Raw genomic sequence first — 20685 nt, forward strand, 5'->3', positions numbered from 1 at the left:
AGGGCCCCGTCTTGACAGTGTGGGCACCCGGAGAGACCCGGTCCCGAGGGCTGGCCTGGGGCGTCCTCAGGCTGCTGATCCAGGCTGTTCTCACCCAAAGAAGGGCAGCAGGCGGGCTTTACACTTAGGAAAGAACTCCTAACAGCCTCATAACAACGGCTGATTTGTTCCCATCCTGGAAAGCCCTAGATTTCCTCTCCTGACACAAGATCCAGGAGGGCACTGCCTGGACCGCAGGCTCCACAGTCAAACCCTTCTCCACGTGGCCTGTCTCCGTGGCCAGCCCTGGGGATTTCCTGGTTGAGGAACTGGCCAGCCCAGACCTTGTGGGGAAGGCCGGGCGGTGGAGAAGGTGGCATCCGGAAAGATGGGAAAGCCCTGCCTCCTTCCCGGCCTGGCCCAATTTGAGAATCTCCTTCTTTGGGGTGTTCGCGCAGGCAGACTCCTCCTTCGTGAATCCCCAGTCGGGTTCATCATTCCCTCACATGATCAAGGGCAGAGCAGAGGAGCCCAGTGGTTGAGAGCGTGGCCTGGGGTCCAGGCTGCCCGGGTTCAAACTCCAGCTCTTTCCTAACAACCTATTTACCGCCCTGTGCCTTAGTTTTCGCATCTATAAAGTAGGGGGAAATAACAGCCTCATCGAGATGAGAAGGTGTTAACAAATACAGAGCACGCCCACCCAGGGCGAGCCCCTCCAGCCGCCAAGGGCCAGCGGGGGCACTCTGGCCCGCTCTTCTTTGTTTTTTTATAATAATATTTTTTTATTATATTATGTTAGTCACCAATGGCCCGCTCTTCTAATATGGCCCTGACCAGGACCGAGATAGCGACTTCCTCCTTATTATGATCTGATAATCACCAAACTGTACATTGTTCTGCAGTTTTCTGTAGATTTCACAATAAAAGCCTCAAAACTTTTTTAAAAGTTTCACTCTCCCCCCACCAAAAAAAAACCCCAACGAAAGCACTTGTATCCATTGCCTCATTCCTTCACTTTGCTCAGTCCCTTTTTTTTTTTAATCCTTCGATCACTTGCTTGTCTCCCGCATGCATTAAAGTCAGTCCTGTCTCAGCCTCACAAAGGCTTTGAGCCCTACTGAGCGACAGAGGTCACCGCCAGCCGCAATAGGACTTCTCTTCATCTCATGCTGTGGGTGCTGCTGGCTGCCGGTGCCACGGGAGGAGGTACAGGGAGGCCACACGAGGGAAGTGGCAAGGTGGCAGCTGGTGTCTGCACAGCGCGGCTGGCTGCCCGGCCCGGGGCCTGTTACACAAGAGTGGAAAGGCCACGGGAGGAAGGGAAGGAAGTGCCGTGCCGAGACCAGGGCGCCTGTGAGGTCCCACTGGCCGCCAGCCCTGCTGACTTCCCCCGCCCTTGCCCTCCCTGCGCCCAGGTGAGCCAGACTGCGGGCAGCATTTCGTGGGAACTGCACCGTGGGCGCTCGGTGACCAAGGGGCCGCCGCTCAGCAGGGAGCCAAGCGCCCTGTGCTACCAGGCGCTGCCATCCATCCCATGACCTCAACCTATTCCTCGTGTTCAAACGGTCCTCAAAGCACAACATACCCACAGAAAAGGGCCGCGCACGACCCTGTGTGCTGGGGCCGGGCGCATTTTCTGCGAGTGAGCGCACTTGCAGAACTAGCAGCCTGATCGAGAAAGGGCACCCCAGCTACCACCTCTGGCTCCCTTCCGGTCACCGCTGTGCCCCCCACCCCAAGTCACCCTGCCTTCAACCGTGTAGACTGGCAAGGGGAGTGTTTCAGCTCTGTCTACACGGCGTCCTGCCAAAGGTATGCTCTGCTGTCTGCCTCGCTCCCTCCATCTGTGTCTAGAAGGTTCCCCCGTGTTGTGTGTGGCAGCGCCTTCTTGTTGCTGAGCACTGTATCCCCTGTGCAGGAAGATTGTATTTTTTTTATAAGATTTTATTTATGTATTTGAGAGAGAGCATGAGTGGCGGGGGAAGGATACAGAGGGAGAAGCAGGCTTCCCACTAAGCAGGGAGCCCGATGTGGGGCTGAATCCCACGACCCTGGGATCATGACACGCGCTTCACCGACTGAGCCACCCAGGCGCCCCGCGGCAAGATTCTGGAGACGTAATGGAGATGACTGGAGGAGGGCCTTGCAAGGTTAGCCACACCCAGGGCTGGTGACCTCCCCGTGACCCCCGGGGACAGGCCAAACAAATCTCTCAGAGCAAAGGACATGGCCCCTGCTCTTCTTAGACAAACCAGGAACCACCACCAACTTGACCGGTCACAGTTTAACAGTCACAAAATGGCATGTTTGGCTCCCCTCTGCCAGACGCCACCTCACCCCCAGGAGTCCACAGGGACTTGTGGCTCTCAGAATGCTGGTGGCCTTTGTCATGGCCTCCGGGCCTTGTAATCTGGGCATCTGGGCCACCAACTGGCCCTGCCAACGGGAGCCTGCAGCCAAACTGCCTGGGTCGGAGGCCACCTGCCCCATGACCTTGGACCAGCTCCATAACGTCTGAGCCTCCCAGGCCCCCCCTAAGTCCTAGGCGCCAGTCGGAGAGGCCCCAGCCCCTCCCCTCACCCACCAGCACACGGCTCCCTCCTCACCTCTTCACCCCACGTCCCCTCTCAGCAGAGCCTGTGGTCCCATTTCACTCAGGAGGAAACTGAGTCAGCCCCGAGCGTACACTTGTTCAGGATTTGAATGCAAGTCTCACTCAAAGCATGTCCCCACCGCCACTGGCACTCCGTTACGCACCCCTGCCCCTGCAGATATGCACCTGCCCCTTGCTCTCACACGCCCCCATGGAGGGGACTGGTGCGGCCACTACCCAGGTATTTATGGAGGGCCCCCTGCAAACCCGCGGCCGGGTGAGGGCTTGGGGCCAGAGCCCTGTCATAACAGGCCAAGCCCTTGCTCTCATGGGGCTCACATTCTGGTAAGGAGAAACGTAAAACAAATGAAATAGGCAATATGTCAGTCCTAGTAAGTGCTGTGAATCAAAACAGGAAAGGGGGGGAAGCATGAAGTTTTGCTAGTTTGCATGAAGTTATCAAGAAAGGCTTCTTGGAGGAGGTGCCATCTGAGCAGAAACCAGAATGCCAGGAAGGAGGGAGTTACAGACAAGTGGGAGACGGTCCAGATGGCCCCACAAGGGTACACACCCAGCTGTGGGAGCAGCATGGGGTGTTCCAGGAACTGCAGAGAGGCCAGGGCGACTTGTCCACAGGTTGCCTGCGGGAGAGGGGTGGAGGATGGGCACCCGCAAATGCGCGGCAAGCTCTCTCATCCACATGCCTGCATGCGGCCGCCGGAGCCCGCGCCATGGGAGTCTGAGGAATCCCAGAAATCGAAAGAAGAAGCAGAGCCCTCCCTGCCCCCTCCTGCCCCCACCCCTGCCGAGACGAAAGTGACTTCCTCTTTCCTCCCCATTTAAGGCCCAGCCAGGGAGTGCCCCCGCAGAAGGGGAGGCCCCGCAGCCCAGCCATGGGGGACACCTTCATACGCCACATCGCCCTTCTGGGCTTCGAGAAGCGCTTCGTCCCCAGCCAGCACTACGTGAGTAACCGCGGCGCCCTGCGCGCGCACGGGGACAAACCTGTCGCGGGCGCGCAGGTGCCAGACGGCGCTGTCCCCGCGCGCCTCCCAGGGCCACTGGCCCGTCGGGGCGCGCAGTGGATGTGCGCCCCTGACACGGACGCGCGCCCTGGCAGCCCGGGGCCCTCGGTGGGAGGACAGGCGTCCTGGCCCCTGGCCCCCGCCTGCCGACCTCACTCTTTGCTCCCCCGCCCCAGCCAGGAGTCCGCTGTCCGCGCCCTGTTCGCGTCCTGTTCGCGTCCGGGCAGCCCAGCGCACCTGTGCAGGGCGCACTCCTCCCGGAAGCCCTTCTTGACCATCCCAGTTTTCAGGGAGCTGTCCTCCAAGGAAGGAGGGCTGGCGGCAAACCTCTGCCACCCCCAGCCGGCGGTGGGGTCAGTTACATGACAGATCCCCTCCAGCAGGGTGATGCCACCAAGGAGCCAAAAATGTCCCCCATCCCCTGTCTTGGGAGACTGGGATGTATCTGCCCAGACATGTCCACCACCCCCCCCATAGGGTCCCCGAGGCCAGAGGAGGCCAGGGAGGGACTCTGCTTTGTCAATTGTATGGTATTTGTAGGGCACATTCGCTATCCTATGCCAAGACTTCTCTTCTTTCTTTTCACTTTTAATTTTGAAATAATTTTAAACTTGCAGAAGGGTTGCCCTCAAAGTACCAATAATTCCAATATCCCTCCATGCCCCCCACATCTGTGCCCCCACCCCGTTCCCCTCCTCCCTCCCTCCCTATCTCTCCCTCTCTCCCCAACCTCTTTCTCTGAATTGGACTTTTCTGAATCATTCCAGAGTAAATTGGAGACATTGTGTTTCCTTACTCCTGAATACTACTGTGTACTTTTTAAAAGATTTATTTTAGAGAGAGAGAGAGAGAGAGCGCGCGCACACGGGAGGGGCAGAGGGAGAGAGAATCTGCAGCAGGACTCCCTGCTGAGTGCGGGGTTCAACCTCACCACCCCAAGATCATGACCTGAGCAGAAACCAAGAGTCGGCTGCTTAATGGACTGTGCCACCCAGTCACCCCCCTCTACAGTGTGTTTCTTAAAGTCCAGGGCATTCTCTTACATCACCGCGATGCAAATGTGTCAACATCAGCAAATTAACGTAGATGAAACACTGTTCTCCAGCCCACGGACTTCACCCAGATTTCTACCAGTTCCCCTACTTGTCCTCTGTAGTAAAAATGTTCCAGGTCTGGGATCCAACCCAGGACCCCCTGCTGCATTTCACTTGTCTTGACTCTTCCAACTCCCTTAATCTGGGTCAGTCTTTTATTTTTATTTTTTTTAAGTTTTATTTAAGTAATCTCTACACCCAACATGGGGCTCGAACTCATGACCCTGAGATCGAGAGTCACACGCTCCTCCAACTGAGCCAGCCAGGCACCCTTGGGTCGATCTTAATCTATCTTTCTTTGTCCTTCTCACCTTTGACGTTTTGAAGAGCTGGGGCCAGCCATTTGGTAGGACGTCCCTTCTACAAAAGGATTTGTCTAAGCCTTCTTCATTGGGTTGGGATTATGCATGGATGGCAGAAATACCCCAGAAGTGACGTTGATCCTATCAGGTGGCCGGCGATTTTGCGGGTTCCTGTGCTGGTGATGTTAATTTTGATCACCAGGTGTCTCTACTGTAAAGTTACTATTTTTCCCCTCGTGATTAATAATTAACCTGCGGGGCAATTCTCTGAAACTCTAGGAATATCCTGTTTGTTCTATGGTCCGTGGATGAGTCAAATTACTCTTCCTGAGTCTAATGACTATAACAATTGCCAAATAGTGATTTCTGAACTCTACCGTTCCTTTCTGCATGTATCAGTTAACATGTTACCGTCAAGTTCTTTCCCTCTTCCTTACCATTTCCTTAGTTCACTGTGGATGCGTGGATTTCTCTTTTATTCATTGGGTTATGAGCTATCGCTATCGTAACTTATTTCATGCTCCCATCATCCCACATCTGGCCAGTGGGAGCCCCTTCAAGCTGGCTTCTCTGCTTTTTTGCCCTAGCCTGTCTTTCTCTGAGCACAGTCTTACTTCTGGTCGAGATGTTCCAGGCCCTTCCTGTGCTCTCCAGCCAGAGCCCCGGACTCAGCCCTTTCACTAAGGATCTCTGTTTCTTTGCACTGGGGAGCGATATTAGAATTCTAGGTCTGGAAGCTGGGTGTGCTCATTGCCTCGGGGATGTCTTTGCCCGTGGCCTTTCGGACTGGGGGAAAAAGCTATTCCATCTCATTCTCCTTGTACCACTTTACGCTGGTAGATCCTTTCTCCCTCCACGAGAACCCTGGCTCCCAACTAAATTAACATCTTTACTCCTTTGCTCATTTCTGCAATCCACGCCAGCTAGTTTTATCAGAATTACAGCACCCACGCCATTAGGAACAATCAACCTATTAAGTCGAATGTAAGTTTTCTTTGCGGTTTTTTCCTCCTTTTGGACTGAGGGTAGAAATACTATAACTGAAAGTTACTTGGGTTTTTTTCTTTTCCAGTTTTCTTTAATGTGACTGTTACCCATCTGATAGATAGTGAGGTTTATTAGTTTTCGTTGGTTTCCAATCTGAAGTTTTTAAAAAAATCCTCGATCTAAATTTTATCTTTAAATGTGTAATACGTTCACAGGTTTGATGTGATCAAACATTGAAACTTTATTTAAAAAACGTACTCAAAGGCTCATTCTGGCTTATCTTTCCTGTTTTTCTCTTTGCAAAAAAGGGGGGGGGCACCTGGCGGGCTCAGTCAGGGGAGTGTGTGCCTCTCGATCTCGATCTCGGGGTCATGAGTTCAAGCCCCACCTTGGGTGTAGAAATTGCTTAAATAAAACTTCGAAAGTACATACATTTTTTCTGATTTTTCCTTCTTTACACAGACAATAAGCAAGGTGACATACTATACATACCTTTTTCTCCATTCTCCTATAATATTCTGGAGTTCCCTCCAAATTAGTTCAGTAAGTCTGTCTCATTTTTTTTACATGCATAGAATAGTCCATCATGTGACTATGCCATTGTTTCTACAAACAACTATTTCGATTGTTGTCACTAACTGGTAATTACCTAATCATCCTGCACTGATGTTATTATGAGTAAAGACAGACACTTCTTTGTATGTGTAGGGTGACATATACATGTGTGTGTACCATGAACTGCTCATGAATTTTGCTCATTTTCCATCAGGTTTTTTGTCTTTCTTCTTTCAAATTAAAAAAAAAAGTCCTTTAAAGGATTTTTAAAATTTTTATATATTTTTTTAAAATATTTTATTTTATTTTATTTTATTTTATTTTATTTTATTTTATTTTATTTTATTTTATTTTATTTTATTTGACAGAGAGACAGCCAGCGAGAGAGGGAACACAAGCAGGGGGAGTGGGAGAGGAAGAAGCAGGCTCCCAGTGCATCAGGGAGCCCGATGTGGGGCTCGATCCCAGGACCCTGGGATCATGCCCTGAGCTGAAGGCAGACGCTTAACGAATGAGCCCCCCAGGCGCCCCCCAAAATTTTATGTATTTATTTAAGTAATCTCGACCCCGAGATCGAGAGTCACACACCCCACCAACTGAGCCCGCCATGCATCCCTCAAAGAGTTCTTTATATATTAGGAATATTCGCCCTTTATCTGTGATAGGTATTGCAAATATTTTCTCCCGGTTTATCATTTGTCTTTTGGCTTTACTTACCTGTTTTACATGCAAACATTTGAAAAAATATCAATGCATTTTAAGTAGCAATCTTCTGTTGCCTCAATCTTCCCATAGCCCCATGTTTCCTTCTGGCACGTACGTGGTTTCAACTTTTACCCTTAGATCTCTGACCCATTTGGAATTTATTCAGTGTGTGGTGTGAGATAGGAATCCAATTTTACCCAACACCAATTTTTTAAAAATCCACCTTTACGGGGGCGCCTGGCCGGCTCAGTCAGTGGAACACACGACTCTTGATCTCAGGTCATGAATTCAAGCCCCATGTTGGGTGTAGGGATTACTTAAAAATAAAATTGAAAAAACGAGAGAGAGAGAAAGAAACTAAAAGTCCACCTTTACTCCTCTAATTTGAGATACCACTTTTATCATATTCTAAATTTCCGTGTGTACCTAGATATATTTCTAGATTTTCTTTTTTTTTTTTTAAGATTTTATTTATTTACTTGAGAGAGCTTGCAAGAGAGACCCTGAGCAAAGGGGAGGGGCAGAGGGAGAAGCAGACTCCCTGCTGAGCAGCGAGCCTGATGCAGGACTCGATCCCAGGACCCTCAGATCATGACCTGAGCCGAAAGCAGACACTTAACTGACTGAGCCGCCCAGGCACCCCTTTGGTGCGTTTCAAAGCAAATTGCAAACATCCGCACATTTGGCCCTAAATACTTAAGCATGCATATCACTACCTAGAGGTCATATTTACTTTTTTTTTTCTCTTTTTAAATTTTATTTTAAAAGCATTTTTAAAGATTTTATTTGCAAACAGTCTCTACACCCAGCGCGGGGCTTGAACTCACAACCCTGAGATCAGGCACCGCACGCTCCGCTAACTGAGGCAGCCAGGCGTCCCTAGTTTTTTTCTCTTTTGACGTAGAATTTGTGTAAAATGAAATCCACCAGGGGCGCCTGGGTGGCACAGTGGTTGGGCGTCTGCCTTCGGCTCAGGGCGTGATCCCGGCGTTATGGGATCGAGCCCCACATCAGGCTCCTCCGCTATGAGCCTGCTTCTTCCTCTCCCACTCCCCCTGCTTGTGTTCCCTCTCTCGCTGGCTGTCTCTCTCTCTGTCGAATAAATAAATAAAATCTTTAAAAAAAAAATGAAATCCACCAATCACAGAGATACATCTGCTGACTTTTGATGGTACGTGTCCCTGCATAATCGAAACCCTCATCAAGGTATAGATAGTTACCTTCGCCCCCGGATTCTCTCGCTGCCCACTCCTTCCTCCACCACCCCCGGGGGCTACCGCCGTTCTGGTTTCTCTCCACCTTGAGTTAGTCGTACTGGTTCTAGAATGTCATAGGTATGGAATCCTACCTACCACGTGTGTGGCCTTTCATGTCTGGCTTCTTCCACTCAGCAGAATGCTTTCAACATTCACCCCTGTGGATGCCTCTGTCAGAAATTTGTTCCTTTTTGTGGCTGAGTAGAATTCTTCTAGATCTATTTTGGTTTCTCCTTACCAAGTTTCCTTTTTTTTTTTTTTCCTTTCTAATAATGGCTTCATTGAGATATAATTCACCTATATAAAGTGTAAAATTCAAAGGTTTTTAGTATTTACAGAGTTGTGCAACCATCATACTATCTATCTATCTATCTATCTATCTATCAACTATCTATCTATCTGTGTATTTAAGATATTTAAGATGTGTTTATTTATTGGAGAGAGAGAACACGAGCAGGAGGGGCAGAGGGAGAGAGAATTTCAAGCAGACTCTGTGCTGAGTGTGGAGCCCAACGTGGGACTCGATCTCACGACCCTGAGATCACGACCTGAGCCGCAACCAGGAGTCAGATGCTTAACCAACTGTGCCATCCAGGCGCCCCTTGTACAATCAATATTAGATTTTCGTCACCACCCATAAAAAACCCCAGACCCCTTAGAAACTCCCCCTTCCCAGCCCAGCCCCTGCAACCACGAATCTTTCTGTGTAGATTGTCTATTCTGGACATTTGGTAGAAACGGGACCCTGCACTGTCTCACTGAGTTCTGGTATGGTGTGAGCCCAGGCTTTTCTGTCTCACCGCCCATACCTCTCCTGCCAGCCCCAGGAGCCCGTGTATCTCCAATTTACAGATGAGGAATTTGAGTTCATTTGAGAGGAGCTGAACGTCTCGCCCTGGGTCCTAAAGCTGGAGAGCAGCAGCTCTGGGGTCCATGAAGTCGCTGCCCCCTCTGTGGCCCAGGTCGCCCCAAAGAGTGCTCTCCCCACCCGCTCGCCCGGAGTCCTGCGGGCTTCCCCCAGGAAGCTGAACGGGGTCCCCCCTCGTCACCCCCCAGGTGTACATGTTCCTGGTAAAGTGGCAGGACCTGTCTGAGAAGGTGGTCTACCGGCGGTTCACGGAGATCTACGAGTTCCACGTGAGTGCCCCTGAGCACGCGTGCTTGTGTGTGTGTGTGTGTGTGTGTGTGTGTGGGTGGGTGGGAGGGGCAGGGAGGCGACGCTACACCCAGTCCCAGCTCTGCCCTTCCAGGGGGAAGGTGGCCCAGGTGCTGGCCAGGAAGCGAGGAACCTAGAGCACCCCCAGCCCACAGTTGGGGGGGCATTATTTATTCCTTAACTTAAAAGAAATTTTCTTAAAGTATGTTTTTTATTTTTTTTAATTTAAATTCAATCAATTAACATATAACTTATTGTTAGTTTCAAGGGTCAGTGAATCGTCCGTTGCATATAACACCCAGTGCTCATTCGGTCACGTGCTCTCCTTAATGGCCATCCCCCAGTTACCCCATCCCCCGACCCCCCTCCCCACCAGCAACCCTCAGTTTGTTTCCTAGAGCTGAGAGTCTCTTATGACTTGCCTCCCTCTCTGATTTCATTTTATTTTATTTTCCCTCCCTTCCCCTATGATCCTCTGTCTTGTTTCTTAAATTCCACATGTGAGTGAAATCATATGATAATTGTCTTTCTCTGACCGACTTATTTTGCTTAGTTAGCATAATACCCTCTAGTTCCATCCATGCCGTTGCAAGTGGTGAGCTTTCCTTAAAATATGTTTTAATGCGATAAAATACACAGAACATAACTTAGCATTTTAAGTGCACAGGGCAACGGCTTGCAGTATATTCCCGATGTCCCCCATCCATCACCACAGTCCATCTACCGGACGGTTTCGTCTTCCTGCTCAGAGACTCTGTCCCCATTCAACATAAACTCTAGGGGGCGCTAAGGGCCGTGCCTCCTCTGTCCTGGCAGGGGACAGCCTGGTTAGTGTCACCCCCAGGTTGTCACCCCAGGACCTTGCTCTTCAACTTAGGGTCACTGGCCTGATGAGGACCCCGGCGGGTGAGAAGAAGGGGTGGGAATCCTGACACCCCAGGATCCACGTTCTCTTGCTTGGTGGATGCCTGCTGTCAGCCAGGTTGAATGAGAGAATCCCACAGTCTCTAAACCCCATGGGGTTCCCCACGCCAGAGACTAGGGGTGGTCATTGGGGGGTGTGGTGTGCAGAGCGTGGCTTTTAGGTCTGAGACTGGGTCAGGTGGAAGGAGGGTCCACAAAAGCCTTCTGCAAGCAGCGTACTGACTCCCGGAATGGGGTACCTTCCTGTTCTTCGCACATGAGAAATTTTTTTATAAGATTTTATTTATTTATTTATTTGAGAGAGAAAGAGAACGAGTGGGATAGGAGAGGGGCAGAGGGAGAAGGAGAAGCAGGCTCCCTGTCAAGCAGGGAGGCAGTCACGGTGCTCAATCCCAGGCTTAACCCACTGGGCCACCCAGGTGCTCCAGAAAATTTTTTTTAATATTTTTTCTATTTTTAAGTAATCTCCACACCCAACGTGGGGCTTGAATTCACAACCCCGAGATCAAAGCTCGTACGCTCTACTGACTGAGCCAGCCAGGCACCCCTCTTGTACGAGAGATTTAAAGCGAAATGCGGGGGCACCTGGGCGGCTCAGTCGATTAAGTGTCTGACTCCTGATCTCAGCTCAGGTCGTGCTCTCAGGAGCCTACTTAAGGAAAAAAGTAAGTAAGTAAGTAAATAAATAAAAGCAAAATGCAGGTAAATGTGAAGAAGACTAAAAGCAGCCCCCACACCCAGGACCCTGAGTCACAATTGATGTCACCATGCTGTTCGCTATGAGACTTTTTTTTTTAATATCAGCTCTATGCCCAGCGTGGGGCTTGAACTCATGATCCCGAGATCAAGAGTCGTGAGCTCCATCGACTGAGCAAGCCGAGTGCCCCAGAAGGCTTTTTTAAGATAAAATAAAACATGACAGAAGTGGAAAGCACCCTTTATCCCATGCCCTGTCCCAGCTCCAGCCCAGGATGACTGCACGTGTGCACACACACACACACACACACACACACACACACACGAGTCCAAGAACAAGACACAGTAGTGTTGAGTGTGCATTTTCCGCAGGCTTTCTAGAAACATCAGCATGGCGGCTGCTCCCTTCTCTGCCTAGTTCCTGTCACTAGGTCACATTTTTTGAGACCTGTCCAAGCTGATATGTGCACGACAGCCCCTTTTACTAATTGGTGGACTCATGCATTCATTCAACAACTATTTATCGAGGACCTACTAAGCTCCAGGTGCATCCGACGTGGGAGATGCTCTGAAGGTGACAAGGGCATAAGAAAGATGCAGGTCCTTGCCCTCCCTTGTGGACCTTAAGTTCTAGCGGAGGAGTCAGATTAACAGACCCAAAAAACAAAAGTGATGTACACAGTATGTTAGACAAAGCGGGGGGTGGTGATGGATGGGAGGACTGAGTTAGGAGGGCAAATTGTCAGGGAGAAGGCTTCACTGAGGGGGTGATATCTGGGGAAAGACTTGAAGAAAGAGAAAGAGAAAGCGCTATTGACAAAAGGTGGGGGGAAGAATGGGAAGAGCAAGTGCAAAGGCCCTGGGGCAGGAGTGGGCCTGGAGTATTCCGAGATGGCTGGAGCAGAGTGAACAAGGGAAGGGAGGGTGGTGGCAGAGGAGGCGAGTGAGGCAGGCAGGACAGGGCTGCAGGACCTTGTAGACTCTTGTGAAGCCTTTGGCTTCCATTCTGAGTGAGCCACGAGTCAGGGAGGGCTCTGAGCAGAGAGACAGAATCCAGTTTAAGCGTGAAGAAGATGCCGGATTGAGGACAGAGATGGCAGGGGGCGTAGGAAAACTGTCATGATCATCCGTGGAATGACCCGTGGCTCCGTGGAAGCTCGGGCCGAGGTGGTGACTGTGTGGGCAGTGAGAAGGGTCAGATGCTGGATAGATTTGAGGAGTGAAACCAGAAGGATCTGCTGGTGGTGTGAATGTAAGATGGGAGAGACAGAGAGGACCAAGGATGGCCGCCGAAATTTCTAGCCCGAGGGATGAGAAGAGTCGTTTCCGATTCTATTACAACAGGGTTGTAATAAAGGATATGCCTTCCCCTTTTCTTTCATGTCTAGAAAATGTTAAAGGAAATGTTCCCTATCGAGGCGGGGGACATCAACCCGCAGAACAGAATCATCCCCCACCTGCCAGGTGAGAAGCAGGGTCACCTGTCCTGCCTCCCTTCGCCTGCCCTGCAAGCTGTGCCCCCTACTCCTGCCCCCTCTGGGACTTGACCCGGTGTCCCCCCCTGGCCCCTCCAGCCCCTCGGTGGTACGACGGGCAGCGGGCCGCTGAGAATCGCCAAGGCACCCTCACAGAATACTGCAATGCACTCATGAGCCTGCCCGTCAAGATCTCCCGCTGCCCCCACCTCCTCAACTTCTTCAAGGTGCGCCCCGACGACCTCAAGCTCCCCACGGACAGCCAGTGAGTGGCCCCCTCCTTGTGGCCCCGAAGTGGAAGAGGGAAGGGGGTGCTGAGCTTTGCCTGGGGAGGGGGTGCATGACTGCCCCCATATGACAAGAAAACTAAAGCTCAGAGAGGGGAGGCAACTTGCCCGAAGTCTCACAGCCCAAAAGAGAAGGGGGGAGGATTCCAGCTCTGGCCCATGTGACCTGGACCCCCCCACCCCAGCATCCCTGCCGAGTCTCCACCTGGAGCCCCGTGAGCCTCACGGTGCTAGGGGAGGCTCTCTGGGCTGGGAGTCTCAATCCTAGATCCATCAGCTTGCCTTCTGAAGGCAGTTTTCCCGCCTGTAACGGGCTGGGAAGGGCCAGATGGGGTCACAGGGCCGTGCAGAGCGCTTACAAACGGTGAAGCACAGAGCCCCAACAGAGAGGGGGTGCTGGTGGCCACTGCTCATCGCTGAGCAGCTTCCGCTTTGTCACCTCCTTCTCTGCCCGCCCCTGCTCTTGGGGACTCCTGTACTAGGGCCCAGCGTGCGGAGCATCTGAGAAGCTGAGGGCGGGCTCAGGGGAATATGCCGTCCTGCTGGGGAAGGTCCCTCTCTCCGCCCCTCTCTGTTCACCGAGTACGGGGCAGGCCTGGACATACCCATCACCGCTGAACACCGCCCTGGCCCAGGGCCGGGCAGCGCAGCGCCTGGGGGACTGGGTGGCCGGGATGCCTACTCCCTGTTGGCCGCTCTCCTGAGGCCCCAGAAGAAGCGAGCTGACAAGAGCCTCTCCCAGACCGGCGTGGGGGCGTCACCTGCGTTCTCTTCAACAGTGGCCTCCTCCTTTGTTTCTGCAGAAGGCAGGGGGGGGGGCAGGGGCTTTCCTTGCCGGTCCCGTGGCTCCCTTCCCTCCACGGCGGACCGCACATCCCACATTGGCAAGTTCTTCTGTAGGTCTGGCCGGAGCTTCCACTCCCCAGTGGGAAGCCAAGCGAGCGCCAACCCAGACTCTTCTTTCCTGCAGGGTGAAAAAGCCGGAGACCTACCTGGTGCCTAAAGACAACAGCCTCACGGGTGAGAGGCGTGGGCAGCCACCTGTAGGTCACCCTGCAGGGCCTGGGGGCGTGATGGCGTGCGGGGAAGGGAGCCGGGGGTGGCGGGGTGGGGGGGACGTGTCTCGGTGTCTGCACTAAAGACTGGGGCTCTGTGGGAGTCACTGGTCAGTGAAGCTTTTGGAGCTCATGTCTGTGGCTGCAGAGCCCAGCGCGACCCTGGCCCCCAACAGCCTGCGAGGTCGTGGCTGAATGAATGAACAGGTTTGGGGGCAAAGTCGGCCATCAGGGCTCACGCAGGGGCCTGAGAGTATCTGATCTGTATTGCACGATAATTGTTAAGAATACAACCTGACATTTATTAAGGACTGACTCTGTCCCAGGCCCTATTTTAAGCGTCTTGCACGCATTAGCACATGTAATCATCTCTATAACAATATGGAGTGGGGACCAAAGGGCTATTAGCCCCATTTCACAGCTGGACACATTGAGGCTTGGTTTAAGTTGGGACTCAGGGCAAGGGCCACACGGCCACGAAATGTGGAGCAGGATTTCGGCCAGTCAGTGGGATGCCCAGGTGGGAGCTAGAGGCCACTCAGAGTGTGGTCCAGGGACCAGCAGCGTCTTAGTCTACGCGGGCCCAAGCGCCGCAGACCGGGGTGGCGGGGGGGCGGGGAGGGTCTTAAACAACAGAAATGAACTTTCTCACAGTTCTGGAGGCTGGGAGTCTGTGATCAGGGAGTGGGCCGAGACCTCTGTCCTCGGTGTGCAGACGGCTGCCTCCTCCTTGTGCCCTCACACGGCACATGCCCCCTAGTGTCTCCTCCTTGTCTTATAAGGATGCCAGTCCTATGGGGTCAGGGCCCCATCCTCATCACCTCCTTAAAGGCTCTAAGTCCAAATACAGATTCTAAGGTACTGGGGCTTAGGGCTTCAACATGTGAATTTTTTGGAGGGAAGAGGAGATGTATTTCAGTCCATAACGCGGCACAGTGGCAAGACCTGGGGGCTGGTTAGAAATGCAGATTCTCAGGTCCCACTGCAGCCCTATGGAATTAGAACCGGCATTCCAGCAAGATCCCCGGGCCGATCTGTGTGCACATTAGGGCCCAGGGGGGCTGCTCCCTAACCCATCAGGGGAGAAAGAGCATGCGTAAGGAGCGTGACTAGTGTCTAGAACACATAGGTGCTCCATAAGTGCGGGGCCGCGAAGACTCGCTGGTCTCTGCTGCTTTCCAGTTGGCTGGGGGCGTCCACCTCCAGCACGCCTGGCTCTGGTGGCCTGTGCAGGGGACTGCTTGGAGGAGGCAGCCCATCCCGCACCGTCCACTCACACCGCCCTCCCTCTGGCCAGACATCACGGGCCCCATCATCCTGCAGACATACCGGGCCATCGCCGACTTCGAGAAGAGCTCGGGCTCCCAGATGGCTCTGGCCACGGGTGACGTGGTGGAGGTCGTGGAGAAGAGTGAGAGCGGTCAGTCTCCCTGCCCTGCCAGGACCTTGCTCTCTAGGTGCCTGCGTCCGAGGCTCTGCCCCTCAGCCAGCCTCCGGCTTCCTCCCCGCCTGGTCCATTGACGGGCTGTGGCTCCTTGGGGGGGGGGCGACTGTCCTCCCCTGGGGGAGGCTGTGGGCATCTGTGCATGCCTGGGGCTTATCCGGGAGGCCAGGCGAGCTTCTGGGCGTGATACGTGGCAGCAGATTCTGAGCTGTAATCCCGTGACCTGTGTGTGTGGCTGTGTGTGGTCTGGCGTGGAGTGTGGTGAAGGTGACATTTCTGAATCTTTGTGTTGGATGTCTGTGTGTCTATGTCCAGGTGTCCTTACCACCCTTGGGGGCTGAGGGAGGCTGCCAGGCCCATCTAGACTTCCTGCCTCACCCCTCCTACCTCCCCACCCCCTGCACAGGCTGGTGGTTCTGTCAAATGAAGACAAAGCGAGGCTGGGTCCCGGCGTCCTACTTGGAGCCCCTGGACAGTCCTGATGAAGCAGAGGACCCAGAGCCCAACTACGAAGGTGCGGCCTGCCCTCCGTGGCCAGAAGGACGTGAGGGGAGGGGACCGGAGGGGCTCCTGGGATATTGAGAAGCCGGACACCACCATACCCATTTTGGGGTTGGCTGATTTTGGACTGGGCAGTGGGGGCAGGCTGGAGACCCCATAGTCTGGCTTGAGGGGCCCGGGTAGGAGGTGGTGCCCTTGGTCAGGACAGGGAACCAGGAGGTAGAGTAGAGGTGGGTCCAGCCTGGGCCAGGTCCAGTGGGAAGCCGACCAATGAGCAGATCTGAGGTTCAGGAAGGAGCACTGCCTGGAGGTGGGGGCATCCTCGCTGACTGCAAGGGGAGAGCTGGCAGTGCCCGAGCTGGATGGGGCCCATGTGGAGGTGGACATAAGTTAGAGTTGATTGCCCGTATTTTAAAATGGAGCGATTTCACAACTGTATGCGGATTTATGGCATCTGTGGAAAAACTGGAAAAGGTGTGGATGCCGGCGTCAAGTGGCTCGGGTGCCATGTGGACGGGCGCCCCACCCCTGCACTGCCTGCTCAGCCACGTGTCCTATTTAGGTGCCTGGCCCGTGATGTGGGGGGTGCGGGGTGGGATGGGGCAGCTCCCCGGGGTGTAGTGGGCAGAGGGCACAACTCCAGGGTGCCGCATGAGTGGGTGGCGGGAGCCCGCAGAGGGAGACCAGCAAGGAGCAGGCAGGGAGGAGGGGGGAGGGCGGTCCTAGGCTCTGGCTGGAGGAAGCCTCTCGCCCTGGGAGGCAGGCCAGAGCTGGGCGGACCCTCACACTGTGCCCCTGCCCCCACGGCCGACCAGGTGAGCCCTATGTCACCATCAGAGCCTATACTGCCGAGATGGAGGATGAAGTGTCTCTGCAGGAGGGTGAAGCCATCGAAGTCATTCATAAGCTCCTGGATGGTTGGTGGGTCATCAGGTAGGAGCGCGCCCCTCCCTCCCCACTGTGCCCACCCTGTCAGCCCTGGCCCGGGGCACGGTCTGTCTGGGCTCAGTGCTGACCTGGGTGTGGGACTCTGGGTAAGCCGCCACCTCTCTCTCGACTCAGTTTCCATTTTGATAGCAGATCAGTGATTATCCCACCCCACCCGGCTCTCAGGGTTTGGTGTCTTTGTCCTTTGTGACTGGGGGTCACCTCACCCTCTCTTATTGCTTGTACGACAGTTAATTGTGTTCATTATTTTACCTGAGCACTGGTAGAGCAGAACCTGTCATCCTTTTTCCTTGTAAATCTTTGGTTGGCAGTGATTCTTATCTGGTCACTCCTCCTAGAGAGAGCAGACCCCTGGGGGCTTGTAAGAGCCATCTTCTCAGACCCACTGGGCCTCCCCAGGTCTTTGGACACCCTTTCAGAGCCTCGAGTCATAGGGCTGGTCCACGGCCCCAGTGAGCTTGTGGCCACAGCACCCACCATCAGCATGGCCCGGGACCAGGGGCTTTGAGGTGGGATATTTCTCAACCTTTTTGACCTTCACTCGGTTTAACTGCCTGTCACGCACCCCTGAGAATCTGCTTGTGATTCTCCCACCAGCCAAGAAGGATCAGCATTTTACTGAGTGAACTTGGTAATACGCGAAGTTTTTTCTTACTCCCAAAATATAGTAGTGAGAATGGGGAGAAAAGTCTTTTTAACTAGTGGTGCTGGAACAGCTGGGTGTCCACATGGAGGAAAGGCATGTAGACCCCTACCTCACACCACACACATTTATTCGGGATGTGTCATGGGTTTGACCAAGCACAAAACCCCAAACTAACAAGCTTTTGAGAGAAAGCAGGAACTTGGTGACCTGGAGGTAGGCAAAGTTTTCTTAGACACAGGAAACAATGGCTGTAAAAGAAAAAACTGTCAAATATACTTTGCAGATGTTTCATTGCAAACACATGTCTCTGCGGGGCAAGTTGGACCTGCTAACTTCCTCCCACTACCAACATCATGGCTGGGGGTAGGGGCTATGTTGCACAGATGAAGAAACTGAGGCCCAGCGGGATAGGGTCTGCTGTTGGCCAGGCTTCAGGGTGTCTGCAACTTCCAGCTGCCTTAACCCCAGCTGTTTAGAGGGATCCCTGAGCCGCCACATCTGAGGCCCCTATTCCCCCCTGTGACTGCGGGGGCTTCAAGGGCTGCCTCTGTTGCAGGAAGGACGACATCACAGGGTACTTCCCATCCATGTACCTACAGAAGTCCGGGCAGGATGTAACCCAGGCCCAACGCCAGATCAAGAGCCGAGGGGCACCTCCCCGCAGGTGAGCAAGGGTCCCCAGCACTGGATGGGGCTGAGGAGGGGATACCACGGGTCCCCTCTGTCGGTCCAGGCCCTGGACTGGCAGTGCTAGGGAGGGAGGTCAGGACAGGTGCTCCCCAGCAGGCGGCGAGGCAGTACCATCACTGGATCAAGGCTGGACGTGCCCTCCCACATCGTGGGGCTGGCACGGGGGCGTTGGGAAAGCAGGGGTGTGAGGTGGAGGTGAAGACGTCGATGCCTGGCGTCCTTGGGGACGACCCGTGAGGGCTGCGGCAGTCCAGAGGGCTTTCTGGGGAGAGGAGGCCGGGAGTGGGAAATGGATTTGGGCTCTGCCACCCAGCAGGAGTCCGCGTTGGCACGGTGTAGCTCCATGCATGACCCGCCCCGTCGTGTGGAGTCCCCGCCCCCCTCCCACTGCCCCTGGCCAGTCGTTGGACCCCAGGGCCGGTCATGCGAGTCCCCGCAGGCGGGGACGCAGGTGCAGCGGGGACAGCCAGGCGCTGAGTAACGCCCCCGTCCCTCTGGACCCAGGTCGTCCATCCGCAACGCGCACAGCATCCACCAGCGGTCGCGGAACCGCCTCAGCCAGGACACCTATCGGCGCAACAGTGTCCGTTTTCTGCAGCAGCGTCGCCGCCACGCGCGGCCTGGACCGCAGAGCGCAGGGAGCCCACGCGGTGAGTGCCCGCAGCGGCCTGGGCGCGGGGCTGCCTGGGGCGGGGCCTGGAAGACGGGGCGGGGCGTGGGGCGGGGCTAGGCGCGGCCCGGGCCGTGCTCTAGAGTGTCCTTAGCGGCCTGGAGGCGGGGCTGCCCGGGGCGGGGCGGGGAGGCGGGCCCGGGGCGGGGCGGGGAGGCGGGTCCGGGGGTGGGGCCTGGAAGGTGGGGCGGGGCCTCTCACCGTGCAGCGCTTTCTGCCGCAGGGGAGCAGCCGCAGACTCAGAGCGCAAAGCCGCAACCCGCGGTGCCCCCGCGGCCCAGCGCAGACCTCATCCTGCACCACTGCAGCGAGAGCACCAAGCGGAAGCTGTCGTCCGCCGTCTGAGGCCGGGCCGCCTCCCCAGATGGTGTCCTGACCCCTCCGCCCTGTCCCACCGCATCCTGTATACACGTGTATGGATCCAGAAGTCTGGATGCCTCCGGCAGCCCCGGCCCCTCCCAGCTAACTATTCAGCGCTCTCAATAAATGTTGCTTGGAGTGGACAGGGGTCCTGCAGAGCAGCGGGTCAGGCTGGGCTGGGCACGCCCTTGGGGGTATTTATAGAATTAGAACTGAGGGCCGTGAGCTCTGCTGGGGCGGGAGGTTAGGGGAAGTTGCAAGAACCAAGGTCCGGTTGCACACTGCCCTGGCCTTGGCCGAGACTGTTTGCACGGGGCCAAGTGCAATAGGAACCCCCGGTTCCCCCCACCCCCCACCCCGCTGGCTGTTTGGACAGAAGCTGCCTGCTAAAACTTTGGTCCCACTGCAGAAGAGTTCTGAAGAAGGGTGCCATAGCGCTCGGTGTGTGCACCTTCGTTCGGTAACAAAAATTGTAATGTAGGTATCGGGAGGGAGCAGCTCTGATTATTCACTGCCCATTGGTGAACAGACCCTCACCGCCCTGAGCACGGCCTCAGTCTTTGCTGGTGGATCTTTCGCAAAAATGCTAAGACACCAGGGTGCAACCCGGAGCTGCAAATCTTGCAAAAGCAGCAGCTTATCAGGAAGGAGGTGGGTGGTGGCCGCTGGCCTATGTGTGCGTGGGGGGGGGGGGGCACAAGAGGATGGACAAGGCTGGTCCCTTCGAGATAAGGGGATTGGTGCTTCTCAAGAGAATCATTTGACTGGCACAACGATTGAAAGAGGCCTTGAGCACATCACCGGGCCCTTTGCTTTTTGCACACTCAGTTTGCTGGAAAAGTCCAGACCCTCAAGCGCTATCATGCAAAGCTGTGGGAGCGTGAACCACCGGCCATCCCAACCCTTTTGCTTGTTCAGCTGCAAGTCTAATTAAAAGGGCCGAAGTGTGAGATAAAATACTTTCATAATTTTTAGTTTCATTTTTTTCCAAGCTAAGGTCCCGATCAAGTGTTTTCCTCACGTTTGTCTGCATTTCTGGTCCCCTGGAGGTGGCCTCGTGCTGGCCCCACTGTGGTGTGCTGAGGGGGAGGCCCGGGGGTGCGTGGGCCTGAGGGCAGGGGCCTGCCTGTGAGCCCCTGCTGTCCCCCGGGGGAACCGCCGGAGAGCGCCCGGCGGGCCCGTCCGTAGGTGCCCGTGTCTGAGTTAGGGCTGCAGTGCGCGCGCAATTTTCCTGAGGCCGGCGTGACGCTGGGCTCTTTCTTCACCTTGTTTCTGGTTCTGAGAACAACCCTGTCAGGTAGGTTTATGGAGGAGGAAACCAAGCGAGTTTCTAGGGT

The 20685-nt window shown here is 54.5% G+C and overlaps 1 protein-coding gene across 1 annotated transcript; it reads left to right on the forward strand.

Moving 5' to 3' along the window:
* Window positions 1–3390: 3390 nt before the first annotated feature.
* NCF1 (neutrophil cytosolic factor 1) lies at window positions 3391–20308 on the forward strand. Its single transcript, XM_045786153.2, has 11 exons — window positions 3391–3537; window positions 9553–9633; window positions 12661–12736; window positions 12847–13012; window positions 14005–14054; window positions 15387–15509; window positions 15940–16047; window positions 16850–16967; window positions 18185–18292; window positions 18823–18968; window positions 19212–20308. The coding sequence occupies exons 1-11, from the start codon at window positions 3466–3468 to the stop codon at window positions 19331–19333; spliced, it is 1170 nt and encodes a 389-aa protein (XP_045642109.2). The 5' UTR covers window positions 3391–3465; the 3' UTR covers window positions 19334–20308.
* Window positions 20309–20685: the final 377 nt, after the last annotated feature.

This window comes from Ursus americanus, chromosome 2 (genome assembly GCF_024610735.1).
Source record: "Ursus americanus isolate L20-20 chromosome 2, mUrsAme1.1.p, whole genome shotgun sequence".
In the NCBI taxonomy this organism is placed as follows: domain Eukaryota; kingdom Metazoa; phylum Chordata; class Mammalia; order Carnivora; family Ursidae; genus Ursus; species Ursus americanus.

Bases quoted from the DNA above. Each gene is read 5' to 3' on its own strand.
- NCF1 (XM_045786153.2), top strand. From the start codon at position 3,466: ATGGGGGACACCTTCATACGCCACATCGCCCTTCTGGGCTTCGAGAAG. The intron at 9,634-12,660 runs GTGAGTGCCCCT...TTTCATGTCTAG, and splicing joins CGGAGATCTACGAGTTCCAC to AAAATGTTAAAGGAAATGTT. The intron at 15,510-15,939 runs GTCAGTCTCCCT...CCCCCTGCACAG, and splicing joins CGTGGAGAAGAGTGAGAGCG to GCTGGTGGTTCTGTCAAATG.